This window comes from Zalophus californianus, chromosome 3 (genome assembly GCF_009762305.2).
Source record: "Zalophus californianus isolate mZalCal1 chromosome 3, mZalCal1.pri.v2, whole genome shotgun sequence".
NCBI lineage: Eukaryota > Metazoa > Chordata > Mammalia > Carnivora > Otariidae > Zalophus > Zalophus californianus.
In genome coordinates, this window is record NC_045597.1 from 103857333 (window position 1) to 103882798 (window position 25466).

The 25466-nt window shown below is 38.9% G+C and overlaps 1 protein-coding gene across 1 annotated transcript in view; it reads left to right on the top strand.

The window, feature by feature from the left end:
• Window positions 1-25466, top strand: part of THSD7B (thrombospondin type 1 domain containing 7B) — a 772830-nt gene that overhangs the window by 218844 nt on the left and 528520 nt on the right. Inside the window, exons 3-4 of the mRNA XM_027590003.2 lie at window positions 5517-5762; window positions 18963-19132. Coding sequence (XP_027445804.2) covers window positions 5517-5762; window positions 18963-19132 — 416 coding nt within the window. The remainder of the gene's footprint in view (window positions 1-5516; window positions 5763-18962; window positions 19133-25466) is intronic.

Below are 25466 nucleotides of genomic sequence, written 5' to 3' on the forward strand. Positions count from 1 at the left end.
TGTGTAGATTGCTCTAGGTAGCATTGACATCTTCACAATGTTTGTTCTTCCAGTCCATGAGCATGGAACGTTTTTCCATTTCTTTGTGTCTTCTTCAATTTCTTTTATGAGTATTTTATAGTTTTCTGAGTACAGATCCTTTGTCTCTTTGGTTAGATTTATTCCTAGGTATCTTATGATTTTGGGTGCAATTGTAAATGGGATCGACTCCTTAATTTCTCTCTCTTCTGTCTTGTTGTTGGTGATAGGAATGCCACTGCTTTCTGTGCATTGATTTTATATCCTGCCACTTGACTGAATTCCTGTATGAGTTCTAGCAGTTTTGGGGTGAAATCTTTTGGGCTTTCCACATAAAGTATCATATCATCTGCAAACAGTGAGAGTTTGAGTTCTTTTTTGCCGATTCGGATGCCTTTGATTTCTTTTTGTTGTCTGATTGCTGTGGCTAGGACTTGAATAGCAGTGGTGATAGTGGACATCCCTGCCGCGTTCCTGACCTTAGGGGGAAAGCTCTCAGCTTTTCCCCATTGAGAATGATATTCGCTGTAGGTTTTTCATAGATGGCTTTTATGATATTGAGGTATGTACTCTCTGTCCCTGCACTCTGAAGTGTTTTGATCAAGAAAGGATGCTGTACTTTGTCAAATGCTTTTTCTACATCTATTGAGTGGATCATATGGTTCTTGTTCTTTCTTTTCTTGATGTATTATATCACGTTGATTGATTTGTGGATGTTGAACCAACCTTGCAGCCCAGGAATAAATCCCACTTGGTCATGGTGAATAATCCTTTTAATGTACTGTCAGATCCTATTGGCCAGGATTTTGGTGAGAATTTTTGCATCCATGGTCATCAGGGATATTGGTCTGTAATTCTCCTTTTTGATGGAGTCTTTGTCTGATTTTGGGATCAAGGTAATGGTGGCCTCATAAAACGAGTTTGGAAGTTTTCCTTCCATTTCTATTTTTTTTGGAACAGTTTCAGAAGAATAGGTATTAATTCTTCTTTAAATGTTTGGTAGAATTCCCCTGGGAAGCCATGTGGCCCTGGGCTCTTGTTTGTTGGGGGACTTTTGATGACTGCTTCAATTTCCTTAGTGGTTATGGGTCTGTTCAGGTTTTCTATTTCTTCTGGTTCAGTCTTGATACTTGATACATCTCTAGGTATGCATCCATTTCCAGATTATCTAATTTGCTGGCATATAGTTGCTTATAATATGTTCTTACAATTGTTTGTATTTCTTTGGTGTTGGTTGTGATCTCTCCTCTTTCATTCATGATTTTATTTATTTGGGTCCTTTCTTTTTTCTTTTTGATAAGTCTGGCCAGGGGTTTATCAATCTTGTTAATTCTTTCAAAGAAGCTGCTCCTAGTTTAGTTGATCTGTTCTACTGTTCTTTTGGTTTCTGTTTCATTGATTTCTGCTCTGATCTTTATTATTTCTCTTCTCCTGCTGGGTTTAGGCTTTATTTGCTGTTTTTTTCTCCAGCTCTTTTAGGTGTAGGGTTAGGTTGTGTATTTGAGACCTTTCTTGTTTCTTGAGAAAGGCTTGGATTGCTATATACATTCCTCTTAGGATCGCCTTTGCTGCATCCCAAAGATCTTGAACAGTTGTGTTTTTATTTTTATTTGTTTCCATGAATTTTTTTTAATTCTTCTTTAATTTCCTGGTTGACCCATTCATTCTTTAGTAGGATGCTTTTTAGCCTCCTTGTATTTGACTTCATTCCGACTTTCCTCTTGTGATTGAGTTCTAGGTTCAAAGCATTGTAGTCTGAAAATATGCAGGGAATGATCCGAATCTTTTGGTTCCAGTTGAGACCTGATTTGTGACCTAGGATGTGATCTATTCTGGAGAATGTTCCGTGGGCACTAGAGAGGAATGTGTATTCTGTTGCTTTGGGATGGAATATTCTGAATATATCTGTGAAGTCCATTTGGTCCAGTGTGTCATTTAAAGTCTTTATTTCCTTGTTGACCTTTTGCTTAGACGATCTGTCCATCTCAGTGAGGGGGTGTTAAAGTCCCTTAATATTATTGTATTGTTTTGATGTGTTTCTTTGCTGTTGTTATTAATTGGCTTATATTATCGGCTGCTCCCATTTTTGGGGCATAGATATTTACAATTGTTAGATCTTCTTGTTTGATAGACCCTTTACATAAGCTATGATGTCCTTCTTCATCTCTTATTATAGTCTTTGGTTTAAAATCGAATTTGTCTGATATAAGGATTGCCACCCAAGCTTTCTTTTGGTGTCCATTAGCAAGGTAAATGGTTTTCCACCCCCTCACTTTCAATCTGGAGGTGTCTTTGAGTCTAAAATGAGTCTATTACAGGCAGCATATTGATGGGTCTTCTTTTTTATCCAATTTGATACCCTCTGTGTTTTGATTGGGGCATTTAGCCCATTTACATTCAGGGTAACTACTGAAAGATATGAATTTAGTGCCATTGTATTGCCTGTAAGGTCACTGTTACTGTATATTGTCTGTGTTCCTTTCTGGTCTGTGTTACTTTTAGGCTCTTTCTTTTCTTAGGAGGATCCCTTTCAATATTTCTGGTAGGGCTGGTTTGGTGTTTGCACATTCTTTTAGGTGTTTTTTGTCCTGGAAGCTTTTTATCTCTCCTTCTATTTTCTATGACAGCCTGGTTGGATATAGTATCCTTGGCTGCATATTTTTCTCATTTAGTGCTCTGAAGATTTGATGCCAGTCTTTTCTGGCCTGCCAAGTCTCTGTGGATAGGTCTGCTGCCAATCTAATGTTTCTACCATTGTAGGTTACAGACCTCTTGTCTCAAGCTGCTTTAAGGATTTTCTCTTTGTCTCTGAGACTCATTAGTTTTACTATTAGATGTTGGGGTGTTGACCTATTTTTATTGATTTTGAGGGTCAGTCTCTGTGCCTCCTGGATTTTGATGCCTGTTTCCTTCCCCAAATTAGGGAAGTTCTCTGCTATAATTTGTTCCAATATACCTTCTGCCCCTCCCTCCTTTTCTTCTTCCTCTGGGATCCCAATTATTCTAATGTTGTTTCCTCTTATGGTATCTCTTATCTCTCGATTTCTGCCCTCCTGATCCAGTAGTTGTTTATCTCTCTTTTTCTCAGCTTCTTTATTCTCCATCATTTGGTCTTCTATATCACTAATTCTCTGTTCTGCCTCATTTATTCTATCAGTTAGAGCCTCCATTTTTGGTTACACCTCATTAATAGCCATTTTGATTTCAACTTGGTTAGATTTTAGTTCTTTTATTTCTCCAGATAGGGTTTCTCTAATATCTTACATGCTTTTTTCAAGCCTAGCTAGTATCTTTATAATTGTCATTCTGAACTCTAGTTCTGACATTTACTAATGTCCGTATTCATTAGGTCCCTGGCAGTCGGTACTGCTCTTGATCTTTTTTTGAGGTGATTTTTTCCATCTTGTCATTTTGTCTAGAGGAGAATAGATGAATGAGAGCACAAAATGATAACAGGGTAACAACAACCCCAGAAAAATATACACTAAGCACATCGGAAGAGATCCAAAACTGAGGGGAATAGAAAGGGAAAGAAAGAAAGAAAAAAAAAGAATATGACCAAATATGATCAGGCTGGTGAATAGATAAGTGCCACACACTAGATTTTGGGCATATTTTGGTCTGTTAGTAGAAACTGCCTCCCAAAATTTTAAAGAAAGGTAAACTTATATATGTACAAAAATAAGGCTTAATATGATGAAGGGATGGAATATGACTGTAAAGATGAAAATTACAAAAGACTTAATAAAAGGAATTGATAAGATAAGAAGTTGGTTGAAAAAAGCAAGAAGAGAAATTAAAAAAAAAAGGAAGAAAGAGAGTGTGTTCAGGCAGGAGACTAAAACAAAGCCATACACTAGAGATTTAGGGTATATTTCGGTTTGTTAGAAGAAACTGTATCCCAAAATTTTAAAGAGAGAGCAACTTAGATGTATACACAAAAAATAATGTTAAGTACAATGAAGTGATAGAATATGACTCTAAAAATGAAAAATAAAAAATATTTTTAGAAAGGGGATTGGTAAGATGTTGGTTGAAAAAGGGAAAAAGAAAAATTCAAAAAAAAAAGAAAAGGAAAAAAAGAAAATTAAAAAAATTAACTTTTGAAATACTAAAGAATCAGGGGGAAAAAAGCCATGAATTCTATGTGCAGTATTCCTCTAGTACTGGAGTTCTTCCATCCTCATTGATCAGTAAACTTGGTCTTGGCTGGCTGTTCTTGCTGATCTTCTGGGGGAGGGGCCTGTCGCAGTGGTTCCTAAACGTCTTTGCTGGAGGCAGAATTGCCCCACCCTTGCCAGTCCGGGATAAGTAATGTGCTCCTGTTTGTTCTCAGGAGCTTTTGTGCCCTGCAAGCTTTCTGTCCAGCTTTGGAGGACGAGAGTGAAAATGGCGGCCTCCCAGTCTCTGCCCTGGAGGAGCTGAGAACTTGGGACCCCACTCCTCAGTGCGTCCCCAGAGAATAGTCAATCACTCCCATCTCCCTGGTCCCCGGCTGCATTCCGTGCTCACCCGGCCTGTGACCGAGCTTTTCTCTCTCTGGCGCACGACCCCGTGTGGAGTCTCTAAACCCAACAGATCCCTGTGGTGCACTCCCGCACCGCTCCTCCCCGGGAAGGAAGGGGAGTCTCCCCGGATCTGCCATTTGTTGAGTCCCTGCTGGAAGAGCAGTGGCCCGACTGTGCTGCAGATCACGGTTTATGGTAACCACGAGCTGAGAGCCCACTCGGCTCCGTCTCTGCGGCCCGCTTCCCTGCTCCGATACCTGGGAGCTCTGCCACACTCAGGCACCCCCGGTCTTTCTGTGACCCCGAGGGTCCTAAGACCACACTGTCCCAGCGAGGGTTCCACCTCCCGCTTAGCCACTGGAGCGACGTCCCTCAGCGTAGCAGAGCCGAATTCCAAAAGTTCCAATTTTGTGCTCCTCGGCTCTATCACTTGCCAGTAGCGGCTGACGGAGGCCCCCTCCTCCGCTGTCTATCTTTCCAAATATCACCTTGGATTCACTTCTCTGCATGTCCTACCTTCCAGAAAGTGGTCGCTTTTCTATTCAGAGAGTTGCTGCTATTCTTTTCTTCAATCTCCTGCTGAGTTCGTAGGTGTTCAGAATGGAAGTGGGTATATTTTGATCCCTATCTAGCTGAATTCCTGGGATCAGATGAAATCCAGGTCTCCTACTCCTCTGCCATCTTGCTCCTCCTCCCTCAGCCTCAGTTATTTTTGATAATGCTTCAGACAGAGTTCATGGTTGGCTCATCTCACATATGTGTCTTTCTAGAGTGAAATAACTTTACAGTTTCAGATAAAATAGAGCATACAGTCTTAAAATGGATGTTCTTCATTATTTTATCATGATGCCTCTAACATTTTTTTAAAATCCTATTTGAAAGCTCATATCAAATTTCAGTTTTGTTTTCTTTTCCATAATAGGCACTTCATAATGTTGGTTGCATCTGTTTAATCTATGCCCTATTTTTTTTTTGCTTTTGTCCCTTCAGCCTTTGCATGCAAGACTCCTTCCCTTTGACTGTCCAGTCCTGCATCATGCCAAAAGACTGTGAAACCAGTGAGTGGTCCTCCTGGAGCCCCTGCTCCAAGACGTGTCGTTCAGGGAGTCTCTCACCTGGATTTAGGAGCCGGAGCCGGAATGTGAAGCACGTTGCTATTGGGGGTGGAAAGGAATGCCCTGAACTTCTTGAGAAAGAGGCCTGCATTGTTGAAGATCTCTTGCAGCCATGCCCCAGGTATCGCATATTCTCTGGCATGAGTATTCAGTGTTCTATATAACCTCATTTTACATGGGGTAGGGATATTAACATTAATAACAGTAGCTGTGACTCATAACTGTTGGGTTTTTCCTCAGTATTGAGATCCACACTAAGCAGTACAGCACAGTGGGTTAAAAGCATGGGCTGTGTTGATTACCTGGGCTCTAATCCTATTTCTGTGACTTTCTGAATTTGCAAATTTCTGCAAGTAACTTAAGTCTAGTGTCTTAGTTTACTCATCTACCAGCAGTACTCACTTCATCCAGCCCTTGGCACATGATAAATGCTCAATAACCATTAGTTATTGTTACCTGACATGTCACACCTAAATTTTATGACAACCTAAGAAGCTATTCATAGCATCTTCATTTTGCAAATGAGGCCGTTAATGCTTAGATGAAATAGTTTTTGAGGTTACATAGATAGTGGGTGGCAACATCTTGATTCTAATGCAGTTCTGTCTCTAAAGTTTCCTGCCACCCTATGGCATTGTTTCTAATACAGAGTCCCTAACGAGCCAGAGGATGTTGGGAAAAGGCTTGACCTAGATTAGTAGCTATATTTTAATATTTTTATATTGGTTATATTTTGCCTGGCTGTATGTATAGCGTAGTATGTATGTATGTATAGTGAAGGCCTTCAGTGTATTTTTCTCTGGATTGTTGGCTCATGGTAGTCCTGGTCTGATAATGACAGAAGTCATTTGGGGCTAGCTAGCTATTCAGAAGTATTTTGGGAATAAATTTGTGGTAATTTCTGCTGGACAGCTGCCCTGAACTCTATCTGTTAAATATGTAGCCATTTTAGATAGACCTTTTCTATAGTTTCTTATAATTTGTAAGATTTGAGAATCACTTCCCCAGTGAAAAGTAAAATGAAGCAAAAAAATAGCGTCTTGTAGAAATGAATCAAACAATTAATCACATTCAACAGGCATTGTTGATTGGCTTAGCTATTCCTTACACCTGAAATAATGTGTATATGGGGTAGAGTAGGGGTGGAGGAATAAAGAGGTAATTTCCTGTTGTCAGAATCTTAGCCTCTCACTTCTTCAACTTCACCATTGAAATCAGCGTAGATTCAACTACTGATTGTTCATTTTTTATCAAGATGACCCCTTAGATTCATATCACTTCATACCTCAAAAGCAGAGGAGGTAAGTGTAGTTAAAGGATCAGCTAAACTGATCCTTTACAGATTAGCTTTGTCCCACAGAATTCTTCCTAGTGGTGTTGAGGATGTGTCCATTCTTTAAAAGCACTGATATTGAGGGAAAGAATGAGATTGGAAATGACATAAAGCCTGAGATTTTTGTTCCTTTTGAGTTTGGAGAGACATGGATTCAAATCGCATCACCATCATTTATTAATTGTGTGTTTGGGGGCAAGCTATACAACCTCTCTAAAGCATTTCCCTCTTCAATAAAATGTGTCTAATTATACTGCCTGTGTTGAGGATTGAATACATACAGACTAGATATGTAAAATGTCAGTCTCGGTGCTCAGCACATAGGAGGCACTAGATGGCAGCCCTTGTTGTTGCTGTTTGCACGTGTGTTTATTTCCTCCAGAAGGAGAATCCCTCCTTTCCCTGGAAGGCATACTGTAGTAATTTAATGGGGGTAGGATATTATTTCTTCTGGGTAATGTGAAATCTTTTTCTCTATGGAGGCATACTCTAGAAGCGTTCTCAATATTAGGCTTCCAGAAATAGAATCTGGGTTTAACGATGAACTTGACATTGATCCCGTTTTTCTTCATTCCTTTCATGGAATGGCTAGTGACCTCTTCCAGATGTTGATGTATAGACATTGCTCCACTTTTTTCTTCTCTTTTCTTTGTTAAAAATTATTACAATTCTCTTGGGAGTCAGAGAAGTTCCTCTCTGATGATCAGAAGAAGGTTGAATTGCATCTACATATGTTAAATAATGACTACCTTTTATTGAGTACCTACTGTTAGCCAATAACTAAGTCAGAGATTTAACAAAGATTATTTAGAAGAACAATAAGTTTATCATCAAAATGGGGCACTTTTGTGGTAAAAGTAATGCAAATTGGTAGTGTTCAGATTCGAATTGAAGTCTCTTTGGCTTCAAAGTCAATATTCTTTCCATTGCTTTCATGATAGTGGTAGTAAAGACACATACACAGATAAGGGTATATATATATCCATAGTTGTGTGTTTATATGTATCATGTTTTCTAACAAAATAATGTGGAAAGGTAATAATTCAAGATGTGCCCGAGATGAATTTCTTTATTGATCTTCATTTGATTGAACCTTAACGTCTGAAAATAGGTCTGACAAATTTCACTGGCAATGAAACTGGCCCTCTAGTTCTGCTGTTTGGAACTGTTACTGAATTTGACATTTTTAAAAAAACAGTCTCAAATAGTGAATTTGTAGGAAATAGGAGTCCTTGAAAACTCACTGAATACCAACCAGGGTTTCCTAGGGAGAATGATGTGTTAGCGACTGATTCCAGGAGAATGCATAAATAACAACAGGATTAACATTGGCTGACATTCTTATTTGTCTGAAATCTGAGCTGTGGCCTCTACCATAGGAAAGCATAAAAACTGTGTAGTAACTTTTGTTTCTAGTGTGACATTGGTGATTAAAATTCATTGTGAACAAGGAAAATGGAAGCAAAAATCTATTAGGGAACAAAAATGCCCATTTCTCCTTTCCTAGAATTCAAGAGCAATTCCTATACATCAAGCAATCTAATTTACCATATTTCTCCGCAGCAAGAAAATGTACATTTCTGTGACTTTTCATAGTTTTTTTAAACTCTCTCAGAATACAGTTTGGCTTTTACCCTTCTACCATGTGTGCTATAAGAGACGTGTTCATCCATTCAATAAATGTAAATTGACCGTGCCAAGCACTATGTTTAATGTTTGTGATACCTCAGAGAACAAAATAGTCAAAATCCTCTCCCCCTCATGGGGCTTAAATTTTAGTGAAGGTATACCAAATAAATATAATAAATAAGCTATATACTGTATATATGAGCTGTGGGGAAAAAACAACAACAACAAAACATTACAGTAAGGTTGCTGGGATGCTGTGGTGTGGGGTCAGCTCAAGTTACAGACCTAAACAGGGTCATCACAGAAGCCTCATTTGAACAAGGAGGATGTGGTGGGGGAACTTGAAAGAACTGAGGAAAGTAGCCTTTCAGATAACTAGGGGAAGAATATTCCAGGAAAAGGGAAGAGCTAGAAAATTACCCTAGGTCCTACATATTAATATTCCTCAAAAAGTTCTTTAGTTGCATAGCTTTAGGGCTGCTCTTCTTACCAGCTGGACTCCAGTGGTCAGCATTTTAGCTCTAAACACTATGAGGGCCAGTCCCTAAGGTGTGTTCCCATGAAAGGAATGGTCACCAAGAGGAGCCCCTTCTGGAAGTGCTCCCTGAGACCAGAACTCTTCGGAAGTTCCTTGGGGCAACTGCCTTAAGAAAACTTGAAAGGAGACAGAAGCTAGTCTATGTTATGCTACCATGGGAAATTAGAGAACTATAAAGAAGTTAGCAGAGTACAGCCTTATGTTTGTTTCAAGAGTGTGTTTTTAACCAAGACATGTATAGACTCCAAGAAACCCCTTCATTCCGCATTACAGTGTACTTGTAAATTTATGTCTCCTTCCAACATAACACTAAGCACTCACATTGTATATTATGAGGTGGGCATAGAAATGAGAGAGACAGGATGCATCTGCTTGTCACTTGCCACCTTTTCTCTTTATGTGTTTATCTCCTGTCATTAGGCATATGGTCTTAGGCACTATGTTATTCTCTACCTCAAAACATTGAAAGATATGTGTTTTATAAACTACCTTGGTACTTGTGTCTTTTCTTATGTCCTGATTAGCATCTGAAGTATTAGATCCTACATCTCAACTCAGAGGATGGTGAAAAGCATTCTCAGATGATAAATAGTAAGGTGGCCCTGTTTACTAGATAGTATAAGGAAAACATTTTAAATGCTTAATGTCAGATAAGTGAGGCATGACCTGATGCTGGAACAGCTGTGGCTCCAGATCCCTTGTGTTGACTTAGAGAGTCCATTATGGCTGAAGACACTGTAACACACAAGAATATTGGAAAATGTCAACATCTTTCTTGGAAGTGAAACCTCAGATGACCCACCAGCAACTTCCACCACTTCACCAGGAAACAACAATTTTCACGCATAAATGGCTCTTCTGCCTCTTAAATGATCATTTAGAATTTGAAATCAAATATAAGACAGCAGTATTAAAAGGTGACAGTGACCAATGTAGATTAAAACTCCTAAGAAGATCTGGAGGCAGAAGCTGTGTGGTTGATATAATTACATATCCTGTGTGATATAACTGCACAGAAAAGCCCATTTGTAAAACATGGTTTCAGTTCTTGGGTCTGGCACTGAATAGCTGGGCTCTAATAATCCATCCCCCCTTGTCTCTGGTATGTATGAATTTATCCTTATTATGATCTATCTGCAGACTCACACAGAGAATTGTATCTGGGTCTCCTGCAGCCTACTTTGATTTGTTTCTATAACAACCCCCTGTGGCCAGCCTGTTTGTCCCTAACATCTCTTTAAGGCACTAAACCCAATTTTAGATTTTCTCGATAAAATTCTTTTTCCTTGAGAAAACTCTGGGGATTTGTTGATGGATCTTTATAGATGATACTGAAGCCAGGGATAGAGCTAAGGAAAGGGATGGCAGGCAAAACTTGGCTTGGTTATTGGCCTCCTTTGGCCATTGGAACTGTGTAAGTGCTGGAACAGGGTTGGTGTGTTGTGAAGAGTTGTTTGTCCAACACCTGCTTCAGCTTGTCACTGTGCTAATTGCTGGAGAATTCAGGAAACAGACAACTTTCAGTCTGTGTTCACTTAATTCATGCATCTTAAGAATCTTGTAAAAAGATCGTCTTTGAATTATGATGGAGTTCCCTCTCAAGAAATTGAAAAGTTTTTAAGTTGAAATGCATTTACTCTACCTAACCTACCAAGCATTGTAGCTTCGCCTAGCCTACCTTAAATGTGCTTAGAATGCTCATATCAGCGTATAGTTGAGCAAGATCATCTAACACAAAGTTTTTTTTATAATAATATTGAATATCTCATGTAATTTGTTGACTACTATACTGAAAGTGAAAAAGAGAATGGTTGTATGGATACAGAATGGTTGTAGGTGTATCTATAATTTACCCTTGTGATCTCGTGGCTGACTGGGAGCTGCGGGTTTCTGCCACTGCCCAGCATCACGAGAGTATTGGACCACATATTGCTAGGTGAAAAAAGATCAGAATTCAAAATTCAAAGTATGGTTTCTACTGAATGTGTATCACTTTCACACTATCACAAGTCAAAAATTTGTTAAGTTGAGCTGCCGTAAGTCAGGGACTCTCTGTAACATTACTCTTTAAAAACTAGAGTATCCAGAACGCAATCACCATATTCTTTATTTATTTATTTTTAATTTTTTTTAATTATGTTATGTTAATCACCATACATTACATCATTAGTTTTTGGTGTAGTGTTCCATGGTTCATTGTTTGCGTATAACACCCAGTGCTCCATGCAGAACGTGCCCTCTTTAATACCCATCACCAGGCCAATCCATCCTCCCACTTCCCTCCCTTCTAGAACCCTCAGTTTGTTTTTCAGAGTCCATCGTCTCTCATGGTTCGTCTCCCCCTCCGATTTCCCCCCCTTCATTTTCCCCTTCCTGCTATCTTCTTCTTCTTCTTCTTTTTTTTTTTTTTTAACATATAATGTATTATTTGTTTCAGAGATACAGGTCTGTGATTCAACAGTCTTACACAATTCACAGCTCACCATATTCTTTAAGAGCGTTTAATAGTTGGTGATGTTTTTACAAATCATCCCGTATCTAGAAATGTGGCTTTTTTGTTTATTTACTTTTTTCCTAGAATGAGTAGCACTTATAAACATGACTGGTTCATTGTAAATGTTCAGAAAACAATGAATGAATGAATGAATGAATGACCACTCATATGTAGGGTAGTTCCAGAGCAATACTGTGCTCAGGATACTTTCTTCCATGATTATACTTATTATATAACATGGGTGAAGGATACAAAGTCATTTCTTATAAAGAGCAGCTGAAATTGGCATCGTCAAGGAGATTAAATAAGAACATCTACCCAAGGCAGGGATGGACACATGAAGCTTGATATGACATGGTCCCCAATGGCCACCTTGCTTCTGCTAACAGTGTGTCTGGTTTTCCAGATAAGAAGTTTCTGTTTTCATTAGGTTATAAGAGTAGCTTGAGAAAGGGTGAGGGATGAGGTTGCAGTCTGAATTTGTAAAAGTTTGCCTTCCAGAACAGAACTGCATGCCTGTCACCTACCACATCTTCTTTATCTTCCCCCGTGGATCATCTACCATGGCACTAATACCCTGTACATGATGGGAACTCAGTACATTTTTGAAATGAATTAATGGATCCATTAAGGTTGCGTCTTTTTTTGTTTTAAACTATTTTAATTAAGCAGCTTTCCTGCACGACTTGAGGAGTAAAGGAGTCATGACCTGGAGCCCTCAGGAGACTCTGCTTTAGACAAGAAACAATAGTTTCAACGAATCTATAAATTGTTTCAAGAGAAGAAGACTGATGCCTTTTTATTGAGTCTGTCTTTTACTGGTGCATATTGTTTCATGAGTCCCCACTGTACCACTTTAAGTCCTCTTGGATGGAAGATTCATTCCCCTGTTAGTGTAAGAAAGTTAACGTACTGCTAAGTGCTGTGCATGGTGATAGAAGTCTATTAATAATACATATGTGGATTTTGGCTAGCGAAGCCATCTGCTGAAGGGCAAAGAGCTTTGCACTTCAGAGTAGCTTTCCATAATCAATAGTTCCACTCTATTCAATAAAAAATTACTAGAGCATAAAATATCTAAAGCTTGATCCGTTCCCTTTATTTTGGTCATCTGTTCAGCAAAAAATGACAAGTTAATTCTTTTCTAAATGCATTTACAACTTTAAAAGGACAACAGACATTATCATAAATTAGTCATGCTGCAATACACTGATTTTTAATATACACACATTTAATTTGAATACCTTGCACTAGGGTTTCAATTCCAAGAGTGTTTGCAAATCTATATGTGCTTAGTCAAAACATGACCATTAACGAATGCGATTATTCTTTCAATCTGTCATCATTAAATCACTTAAGATTCTATTCCATGTTGCTTTGCTTTAAATCCAAGTTTTAGAAGGAGAAAAGAAATCCACACTTTGTAAGCAATTCCAAGCCTTGGGAAAGTGATAAAGCATACATTCTAAGGGCAGAGGTTGTTATAAAACTCTGATGGGCCTGCCATCCTGTTGCTATTAGAATCACTTTATGTCACATAAGTAGGATGGAGTTATTTTAAAAATAGTCACTAAATGTGCCCACTTTTCTAATTTTGGCTTTGCTAATTTAGAATGTCTCTACTCATTGCTTCACAGCAATGAATCCATTTCTTACTCCTACCCTCCCCTCTTCCATTTGAAGAATAGTTTGAGTACAGGATTCCTTGAATTAGACATCACTGTCTGGAAGACAAGCTGGTTATCTCAGGAGTTGAATTGGAGGCCTTGAATTGCTTTTCCTAGTCCAGAATTTGTCTCCTGTATTTCTTAATGGGGATATGTATTTCTACTGTTAGAAATTTTTCTTTGATTTAATCTTGGTTTCTACTTCTTCTTTTTTTTTTAATCTTGGTTTCTTCTTTAAGCTGCATGCACCTTCTTAAATGATAACATTCTAATATTAACTTTTTTATAGTTTATTTTATTCCAGTATAGGTAACATAGAGTATTATATTAGTTTCAGGTGCACAATATAGTGATTCAGCAATTCCGTACATCACCCGGTGCTCATCATGACAAGTGCATGCCTAACTTTTAGTATGTATCATGTGGATACATTTATTGAGCATTTCCTAAGAGGAGGCCTACATTATGGGGAACACATGAGGAGATTGGGCACTGGGTTTCAGGTGTGAGGGAAGGATTTGGAAGGCAGATTCTAGAAAGTAAATAAAGAAAAACTGAATTTCACAGTTACAGTACATGATTGCCCTGATATTTGGGTTCTTGTCCCCATTTCTGGGCTGTCTCATTTAAGAATTCGGTGCCAACAAATTGTGGTGCTAATACTTTGGGGAAAAAAAAACAATTTGGAATCATTCTTCATTCCTCCCTTTCTATCTCATCCATATCTAATCCATTAGACCTGTCCCTACCCCACAGTATATCCCGAATCTGGTCACTTCTCACCACATTCGCTGTGGCTGTCCTACTTGAAGCCACCATCATCCCTCCTAGATGAGCAAAGGCCTCCAAGTTTGTCTCCCTTCTTTACATCCCCCATAGTCTGTTCTTTCCTCAGTAGCCAGGGTGATCCTTTAAAAATTTAAATCACACCATATTACTGTCCTCCTCAAAGCTTTGCAATGATTTCCTAGCACATAGGGAGTTACACTCATGGTCCTAACTCTGGCCTACAAGGCTCTTTATAGCCTGACTCCTTACTACTCCTCATTTCCTTTCCCTTTGTTCCCGACCCACTTGGCCCAGACACACTTGCTTCTGTGATGTCCTAGAAAGTGCCAAGCACTCGTCTTCCCTGGGAACTTTGGACATGCGCCTCTCTCTACCTAGAATGCTCCCTGCCCACCTATCCCTGTGTTCATTCCCTCCTGTTCTTCAGGATTCTGAAGACATCCCTGGTCATGGCACCGAAATAGCTCTGTGGAACTGTGTTAAGTGCTGGAACAGGGTTGGTGTGTTGTGAGGAGATGTTGGTCTGGTCCAACACCTTCTCCTCATTATCTAATGCCATGTTATGTATGATGCATTTCTGTCTGTCTGCCCCACTAGAAGGCAATCTTCTCAAGGTCAGGAGCTTTGTCTTGCTCACTGCTGTGCATTTCTGTTATCTGAAATCTTGCCTGGCACATAGTTGGAGCTCAGGAATTACTTATGGAAAGAAAGGATGAATGGATGTGTGGTTGCATAAGTGATTCACTTACTCTTTGGGCAGGCCTATTTCTCATTCTAGGGAGTCCTGTCTTTTAGCTCTCCCCTGCCTGCAGTCTCTCTTACAGATCTGCATGTTAAATAAAATGCCCTTGTATAAGTTGTTTTCACTATGTATTCAATATTGAGTTATCAGCATTTCTTTTCTCAGAGGTTGGGAGCCCCAGAGTGGCTGGCAGTATGCTCTCTCACTAATAGTGGGCATATTGGAGTTTTCACATGAATGGATCATGACAAGTTTACCTAAGATTCAGAATCGCCATGGAGCAGTGTGGAGAATTTGATTTCAGGCCTCTTTAAAAAGTTGTCTTCTATAACTCTTAGTGGGAATTTTAATTTTTACAATTAGAGACTGTTTTATTTGGCTTATATATTATTTCTCTTTTTAACTTACGGTTATATACTGAAAGTACTAAATTTGACCCTATGTAACCACAGTGCTGTAATTATAAATTGGCTGTAAAATATTCTCAAAATGTATTTTTTCTTTGAGAGTGAAAGAAAAAAATATATTTTGGCAGTGTCAAATATTATCAGTTAGTTGTCACTGACAATATCTTTGTCACCAACAAAGGGAGAGGGAGGTTTTTGTTGTTGTTGTTTGTTTCTGTTTTTGTTTTTTGCTTCAGTCCAGAGCACACTTCCTCAGAACAAGACCAAGATTTACTTGTCCTCGTAATGGCTGGGCAGGTAGCTACCTATTGCCAACTGAACTTATTTTCTATATCCCCTGATCAAGTTTCTTTGGTTTGCCATTCACTATTTTAATCTATCTGTCATTTCATTAAAAAGATGTGCTTCAGAGTCAGATAAATCTGACTTTGAACCTTGCTCTTCCAATTACTTATATGATCTTGGAAGAATTATTTCTTTTTTATTCCAATTATCCCATCTGTAAAAGGGGAAACCATACTTTCCTCATAGGGTTTTTGGGAAGATTCAATGAGGTTACATGCCTAAATTTGTCAGTGCAGTACCTAGCACAGAGTAGGCATGCAAAAGGTATTGGTTATTGTTATTATTACTTGGAGGATATGTCATGATACTCTAGGAGCTCAAATAAATTAATCCTTGACTATTGTGTTCGGCCAGAACATTTGAAAAAAGCAAATGGATCCTACACATTTGTAGGATGAGCACTGAGTAATGTCTTTCATTCCATGGCTCTCTTAACACACTTGAGGCATTTCCACAGTGGATTTCAAAGTGCCGTGTACCCACAGGAGGTAGGACTCTGGCCTTTGAAATTCCCATATTTCCTTCTTAACCAAAGGACAAAATGAGGGTGTGTTGAAAGGCTGCAGAGTTGGGAGAGAGAGGGTGGAAAAGGTCTTTGACAGGGACTTCACTGTTGAAGAGAATGTCCCAGGCAGTCAGGAACCCAACTTGTCTGGGGCTGGAGGACCACTGCGGTAACAGCTTCTAAAGGAGAAAACGAGTACCATTAGCCAAGAAGGCTCCTTTGATTCCTCATTCTGTCAGTCCCTGGAGACACTTTCCCAGGTTGAGGGAGTTCGGGATGTTCAGGTTTCATGGTTGCGGGGTGATTTGTGACTAAACGTAGGTAATGCTTTTGAAACAAATAAATAGGTTGAGGAAAGACTGTGAAAGATGGGCGGTTAAAAAGGAATATAGAAGTCCTTTCCTGGTGAGCATTTTCCCTCTGCTGCTTGCTGGGCAGGTGTTTTCTCTGAGGTGGTAAACAATTGAGATAGTGATAAATGCCTTATATTTCTTCAGAGAATTTGTCATTTGCCAGTGAATAGAATTTGGGTGTTGTTGGTTAATGAGCTACCGAAAGGGTTTTTGTTATTTTATATAAAACCATAGTCATTAAACTTTTCATTTTTCTCCTTAATGACTTCCAAAATTCTTCCATTGCTAATTCTTCTAGGGTCACAATAAATTAATTTAAAAAAGCTATTTATACAGCTTGGCCCAGTCCTTTCAAACAAGGAAACAAATTGCTGTGACTTGCTATAATTCTGAATTCTGTGTTTCTTTTATGCTCTTTGCTGAATTCTGGTTGTTGGAAGTTAGGCCATGATATTCCTGGATCTCTAACATTAGGACTTGATGAAATCAATGAAATCCTCATACATAAAATGTTAGTGTGTGTGTGTGTATGTGTGTGTGTGTGTGGTGTGTTTTCTGTGGAAGCAAGGAGCAAATGTACATGAAGATAGATATAAGCAGAAAGGGAATTAGCATTTATTGAACATTTGTTATGTGCTGTGTTCATCATTTGGCTTTATTATACCCATTTTACAGATGAGAAAACAGAACTGGGCCAAGGTCACATGTGCCTAGTAAGTGGTAGGGCATAGGTCCATTGAGCTGAAAATAATGCCTGTTGTCTATACTACACTGTTCCCCTTTTTGCCTACCTTATTTGCTAATTATATCATAGGAGTTTCCTACTCAGTTGCTATATCTGACCCCCTCCTTAATGGCCAGGGAGCTCTTCTGCTAGGCAACCGGCGGAGGAAGAGGGTCCAAAGTGAGCCCTTGGTAACCATCCCCCCCAACAAACCCTTACCCCATTGCACCTTGCCCTGGAATACAGAGCCACCTGCCCTGAGACACTCAAGCCTTCTGCTTGAGTGACCATGAAGAACAGGGTGAGAACTTTGAGTGAGGAGAAAAGGCTTCAGACCTCTGGAGAAAGCCTGCCTCTGGGAAGAACCAAATTTTTCTCAGTCTCTCACGCCCAGGAATTGGAAACAGATTATTGTCTGTATTTCCTGTCTAAGCAGGACCTACACTCCGAAGTTTTGCCCTGCCTACTGACTAAGCTTCCAGCCTTGGAGGACCACATGAAAATGAAGTAGGGAAGCTGAGGGCGATCAGTTGTATCACAACAAACCCCAAAGGATTGTCCAAATCCTTTTCCCACCATGGGATTTTCATAAGACTTATGATTGTCAGCTCTCAAGCTTTTTAGAGTGGTGCCGTGCATTGTGAAGGAGTTTGATCACTATTAGGTTTCTTAGAGATTTGCTTTCTTATTTTGGTGTCTGTGACTTGATTTCAGGTTTACACTAGTTTCTGAAAGGCCAGGGTTTTTGTGACACACACTTATTTTTATTTATTTATTTTTCCTTTTAAGCAATCGCAAAGCTGAGGAATTTTTCCTCAAATCTGAAATGGGACAGCAGTTATGAGAATGTTCTTAGGTTTTGTTTATTTTTCTAGAAGTTAATGAGACTGTGGGTATTTATGAGAATGCTGTAGGGTTCTCTTAATGCTGTGGGCTTGAAGAATGTTGTAATAACCCCCAAAAGGAAATTCTGTCTGAAATATTCTCCAGGTCTGAGTGCAGTGTTGTTATGGTTGTTTTGTTTTCAGCAAGCTGTGTACAAACTCTGTTGTGTTTTCTCTCCTTGTGTGTGTGTGTGTGTGTGTGTGTGTGTGTGTGTGTGTGTGTCTATTACTATGTATCTTAACCAGTTATAACCAGGAAGATATATTCCTAAATCAGTTTAAATAACAATAGTTCTGCGTATATAAAAAATAACTCATTAGTTAAATGTAGTGACGCATTGTTAACTCATTTTTAATGTGTGTGGCTTCATCCCAATGGGGTCAAATAAATAGAAATACTTTCCTATATCAAGAAGGTTGAAAAGTTGGTCATCTCTATCCATTTAAAACCATGTCTCCCAACTTCACACATTCACACACTACTACTGTACTAATTTCAAAAGGCTGACTTTCACATAGTCATCCAGAAGTCTGTGAAGTGATACCCCATGACAAGGTCAGCTGCAACGGAATAGGCTCATCTGGTTTCCATCTTCTTCCTCAGATTCTTCACTCTCTTACGGCTTCAGGGCTGAGACACAACCCCTGTTTATCCATATTTCCTTTCTTCACTCCTCTCATCCCATACCGCTACCATGAGACGCTGCTGGGATTTTTTTCCCCTTAGGAAATAGAAGGGATTTACTACCCAAAGCCAATCGACTTTTTTATCCTTAGGTGAAGATTTGGCCCTAGAAGAACAGATTATTGCATATATTTGATGTTATGACTTACATTTTCTTTAGAATCTATATTTTCCTTACTTGTTCTTCCTCTTTTAAATAAATCAAATTTCTTTTAAATAAATCCAGGTATTCCTGGAGGACCTCTGAATGGAAAGAATGCCAAGTCTCTCTTCTCCTCGAGCAGCAGGACCCCCACTGGCATGTGACGGGACCCGTTTGTGGAGGTGGGATCCAGACCCGGGACGTATACTGTGCCCAGAGCACCCCAGCATCCACCGCACAGAAGGCCAAGGAAGGTAGGCAGTCAGTTCCAGGGACAGATGGTGCTGCTGATTGGAAGGGAAATCAACTCTAACACCATCTCCTCATATTCTCCTTGATATAATGAACCCTCAGCCCTCACAGATTTAATATTTGTTTTGTCGAGAATTTGCAGATCAGTCCTAAGTTTTGCTACTTGGAATAATTGGGAATAGGTAAAAATAAGAGCAATAATAATAACGTCAGCCTCAAAGGATCATTGTGAAAATTAAATGAGAAAATACACCTAAGCGCTGTAGCAAAAATCAATGCTACCAGCTGAGAGGGGCTGGTAGGCTGGAGTGAGTCAATTGGTCACGAATTAGTAGCATTCTTTTTTGTTTTGTTTCGTTTTCTCCCAAGAAGGTTGTTTGTATGAATTTGTGAATGTTGGAATTTCAGACATGTCACCTTCAAATGTCGAGGATCTAGTTTTACTGGCAAGTTTCAAATAATGTGAAAAGGCAAAGAGAAAGGAGGCAGAGGAGGAGAAACAACTTTTCTCCACATTAGGCTCTCTGATAGGCAGGTACAATTTCAGCAGGAGTCCATTTGTTCCGGAGTTTAAGACGGTGATAACAGATAGGGACTGAAAAACTGGGCCAGATTTATTTAAGTCTATTGATTGAAAGCCAAAAGTGAGCAATAATGCTTCTGCTCTGGAAGAATGCTTGGCCTGTCCCAGCCGCATCAGAGGACATAGCAGTGCCCTCTGCAGAAGTAGTCAAGGTGGGAATGTTTTCTTGAGTATGTACATAAATCCTCTACTGTAGAATTTGGTTATAAAGGCATGATGCAAGCTTTCTTGGCATGGAAGTGCATGCATTTTACCCTATAAAGCTTTTCATATCAGGTACTTTTTTTTTGAGTTTATGTGACATGGCCTCTCAACATTCCAGAGGCGTCTACGACCATAACCTTGGATAATTCACCCTCTCACTCATAGAGTCTTTATAGATCTTTACAAAATCCTTAGTGTTTGCTTGAACAATTAAAGTTACAATGTTTCATTCAATTGTCTTCCTTATTTAACGTCACTTTTGAAAAGTGACAGTTTACATATTTTCTATTCCAGGGTAGAACATGACTATGCTTACTTCTCTGACTTTGGAAAAGCAGAATTTAGATAAAGAACTCTAGATTATTCTTTCAGACCTTGGTAATTGTTTAGTCTAACTCTCTTTCTTCCTTTTTACTATTGTCTGTAGTACTAGGGTTTCCAGGGGTCAGCAACTGCATTAAAGACATAGTATAGCCTACTACGAACTTGGTAGGCATTAACAAAGGCTTTATTTTGCTCTTGTGGGGAACTGAACAGGAAAGATTGTTCGACTATTACTTTCTATTCTTATAAACACCTAATTTCCTACTGTTTTCATTTATAGATATACCTTGACACATCTGACAACATGAGAATTTCTTCTTGGTTCAAGTTAAACATAAGAGAACAATTGAATTGCTATTGTAAGGGACCAGTGAATGTGTTTGCCCAATTAAAGAGGCCAGATTTAAATGTTTCTAACCTTTTCTGCTAATGTAGTAACAAAGGCCAAAATTAGGGTCGCCTGGGTGGCTCAGTCGTTAAACGTCTGCCTTCGGCTCAGGTCATGATCCCAGGGTCCTGGGATCGAGCCCCGCATCAAGCCCCGCATCGGGCTCCCTGCTCAGCAGGAAGCCTGCTTCTCCCTCTCCCACTCCCCCTGCTTGTGTTCCCTCTCTCGCTGTGTCTCTCTCAAATAAATAAATAAAATCTTAAAAAAAAAATAAAGGCCAAAATTGGTGACAGGTTTTGCATTTCAGCTTTTGTGAACATTGTTTTTTTTTTTTTTTTTTTTATGTTAGATTGTAGAGAGAGAAGGAATTTTAATAGCATTGATTTTGGAAACTCTTTTCTCAATGACAATTGACTTTCCCACAGGTTAATTTTTCCTCAGACTCTAGGATACTCTCTTCAATCTCTAGAGTCAAATTGCTTGACTTTTCTTCCCTATAAAATCCCACCATCCACTCTGAGTTTGCTGCTCTGCATTTCAAGAACCTGATCTTAGAGAAACACAACTCTGGGGATAACACTACCATCACCACCCATGAATCAAAACCAAAACCAAAACCAAAATAAAACACCAAACCAAGACCCATTTCATAGGTCTCTCATGCAATAGAATAAAATAGAATCTAAATTCCAGAATGTGGGGGAAAAAAAAACCCCTAAAGGAATGCTAATTCTATCCCAAGTGCCTCCAAGTCTCTTACATAGGCTGGATGCTGAGGTAGAATTCTCTGTTAGTAACTTAGACATCCCAGTCCCCATTTAACCTCAATTCATGGTGCTTATAGAAATGGCATAATACCTATGGCATATATACCTAGTTCTTTTGTTCAGTGTTCATGTGATGTTTTAAATGCAGCCAAAATGGTGCTGTAACAATCAATATGAGAAGCATTACCTGTAATAGTAGGCAAGCCAATAGAATTGGGAATGAAAATGTAGAAGAGTATTTATGATTTTGTTTACCAGTTATTGTTGTGGAGAGAATTGTGTTTCTCATGTATAATTCAGAAATACCAGCAAGAGTGATGCTTACCTGTAAGTCTAAAAGTTTGGTTTGGTGAGACCATTTTCTTCTTGCTCTTTTCTCAAATGAAATTAAAACCACTCAGCTTGCATTCAAGCATCATTTCTCAGGAGATAAAGCATTGAAATAAAGAACACATCTTCAAAATCTAATAAAGACTGGGACATAGATATTTTCCATTCATGAAAACATGGCCTGGAGACTGAAATATCAACAAATATGAAGTGAAATGACATAGAGATAGAATGTATTTATATGGTGAGGAACCCCCCCCCAAAAAAAAAAAACCTAAATAAAAAATTGGGGAAAGGTGTTGGTGTGCTTGCAATTAAGAAGAACATTTCCTGAATTTTTTTCTTATTTCAGATTCATTATTTGGCATTAAATGGACACAGCTCTTTTAAGGATGGGACACAGTTTAGCTTTGAGTTGTTAAATGCATTAGTTGCTTCCTCCACTCCAGTAAGATTAAGTAGTTCTTAAAAGTCCTACATCTTTATCATGTTGGGCCCAGAGTTGACATTAAGGAAGTACATGGTCAGAGAAGGGAATGTGTCCTGGAATGTTAAGTAGTATATGGAGACTTAACGTATTTTGGGTCTAAGTAGTATATGGAGACTTCATATGTTTGAGTTGCAGGCTTTAATTTTGACCTGTATAGAACTTTGATAAGCCACGTGAATGTTGTTCCTCTCTTCTGGGTCTTTATATTGTTTATAAATATATTGATTTGGTGAGTAAAAAGTGGATGAAAAATCAGTCTTTTTTTTTTTAATTTTTTTAGTAATTCATTAAGTGCCCGCTATGTTTTAGGCTGTGTACTAGACACTGGTATGATGAAGGTGCCTTTCATTACTTTATAGTTTTTTTAAGTTGGAACAGCAATTGAACTAACAGTTATGCTATAGTGTCATAAGTAATGTGATCATTATATATATAATATGGATAAAACCATTTAATGATGTCTGAGGGTTATCTTCATAAAGGAGGTAATGCTTAAAGAGAGTTTGTAGGATCATTAGGAAAGAATGTTCTCAGTGGGGGCAGAGGGGACATATGGAAAGGAATGGAGACATTTGTGTTCAGTGGTGGCACGTGAATTGCTGTGAGGGGAGCCCAGGGAATAAGGAAGTGACAGTGACACTGGAAATCTAGGCTTTTGTGCTATCCTGGAGGTGAGATTTTGTTTTTGAGATATGGGTACAGCCTTTCTTTCCCCACTGCAGGTTTTTAAGCAGAGAAGAAATCTCATATTCTTAGCTGTCTATAAGAATGCATAAATGTCAGTATACCAAGAGAATTCTCGGGAGCGCTCATGTCCTACTTGCAAACTTATCTGGTTATCCAAGAAGTTTTTGAGATATGAAATAAAGTAATTTACATTATGAACAGATGAACAGATTTTTTAAGGGGCAATTGAAAGAGATATCTATTCCACCATCATTTGAGGGCCTATCTTTAGAAATTGGTTTTAAAGTCAATAAACTCATTTGGGTATGAGAATAAAGGTTAAGGAAAAAATGCTCTTAGAACTTCCTTTAGTGTTGACTTTTAGAGGAGAAATGGGTTAACAGCATTTTTCTCTCACTTTATGCTACAGAGAAACAGAAATAACTGGATTAATAATTAACAGCAGGCTATTTGATGGCAGTTCACATGAGACCAAAAGATAGAAGACAATTGTAATCATTCTCCTTTGGAAACATCCTCAATTATTGGATGTTGGGGTTATAGCTGTAGGAGAAAGTCAGTATATGTATACTTCAAATAATACATATTTATATTTCAAATATTCTCTCCAAACATTCTCCCCAAAGTGTGAGAGCTGAGAAAAGTTTAGAAAAAGAATATTAGATATTTAAAGGCAATTAGGTCACCGGAGCCTAAACTGAGATTGGTTTCTACTGGTTCCATTTCATTGCTTATGTATCTAAGTTTAGTCGGTTTTTTATTTTTAATCAAGTATAACAAACTAATTTTAGTGTGATATGGCAAATGTTTGTTGAATTACAGTGCTTAGCAGAAATATTGAAGAGTTCCTGCTTTACCACTCATTAAACTGTCAGGCTGTTCTTGACATTAAAAATGTCTTATTTAGCTCAAGATATAATTCAGATGATTGAAATGGGAATAGGAGGGAGCTGGCCTGGACAAATGATAGAGGTGGGATATTTGAGGAGAAAGCCTAGCATTAAGTAGAGGCTACTCCTGGGGAAAAAAAATGACTTGTGGAAAAATGGGCCTTTTAGACAACACGTGAGTGAGTCCTGCTTAATTTGATTTCCTGAAGAGGAAGAACGCATGTGCTTCTTCATGCAATATATTGTTATATATTTTTTCAAAGTCAGCACAACAAAACTGATGATTCATTGCCCTGTGCTACTGAAACCAAAGCTTCCACCATCATACAGGAGCAAGATTGTCAAGGACCTAGAACTAAATGCGAGTTTGAATTTTCTAATTCTTTTACCAGTGGTATTTTAGCTTTGCTATTCCTCCTGCCCTAAGCCCATACCCCTGTAAAACACATCACTTTTTGCCTGATATCCAGTCATTGGTATCATTGTCCTTGTCACACATTAGGCTATAAAGCCCTTGAAGGCCATTCTTGAGGTCCTACTTTGTATTTCCAAGTGCCAGAGCCCATCACGTAAATAGAAAATTTCAAATGCATATGGAATTCAAAATGAAAAGCTCATCAAGTGAGAGACTGATATATTAAGTTTTGTTGGGTTCTTTTTGCTTTATGGAAAGCACAGAGAAAGAAATTGCTTTACTGTTAAAAAAAAAACCAAAACGATCTGCTGTTTGGATATCAGCATTCCTTGCCAAGCCCAGGTGGTCCAGAGGGCCTGGAATGGAATCAGGTAAAATAGAATATCTGAGGATCATGAAGTGATGGAAATGGTCCATGGGGAAAGATTGAGAAGGAGTGCAAAGGAGAAAACAAGGAGGGCCGCTGGGCCAGGGAGGTCTGCTTGGACTCAAACAGTGGCTTTGCCGAGTGATCTTGGCCTGTGACGCTAAGTAGCTGATGTCTGAATAATTTCCAGAGTTAAATATATTCCTCTTGTTCTCCAGAGAAAAAAAGATTATAGAAGCCGTAAATGATTTCAGATTATCTACGTCCATCTGTTTTAGTTTTGATCTTCAACAGTCTAGGAAGGGAGATGTGTCAGTAAAAGAATAAATACATAAGTGACATAAGTACCCTAGGAGAAAATGAAGATTTTAGGGAAGGAGAGATTAAACCAGTGGGATGTGGGGAACATAGGGTAGGTTCATGAGGAAGAAAACTTTTACATGGACATAAAAGAAGGGCAGGTGTTTAGACAGGTGTTCATGGGAAGGCGACAGAATCCCAGGTGAAACAAACCATTGGAGTAAAGGCACAGAAGTAGAATGTCATAGAACATACTTAGAGCAAAACCAGGAATGAAGTTGGACATGAATATGGGGCACCTGAAGGTAAGTGCTGTGGATTTAAGGTAGTCAGGCGGAATTCTAGGCTATGGGATTAGGCTTTATAATGATCAGACCATGAGATGGTAGGAATTAACACTATTACCTTCTTTTCCCTGTCCAATACCCTGAGCTCCAACAATATGGAACACTTTCTTTAGCTTTCTAGGCCTTGGGAGCCAGTGTCTGTCTGACCACTGACCACTATCCTCTGTCTCCCTCTCTACGCCCCCACCTCCAATACAAACCTCTTCCCTGGCTCTGGCCTATCACCTGGATCAGACCTACTTAA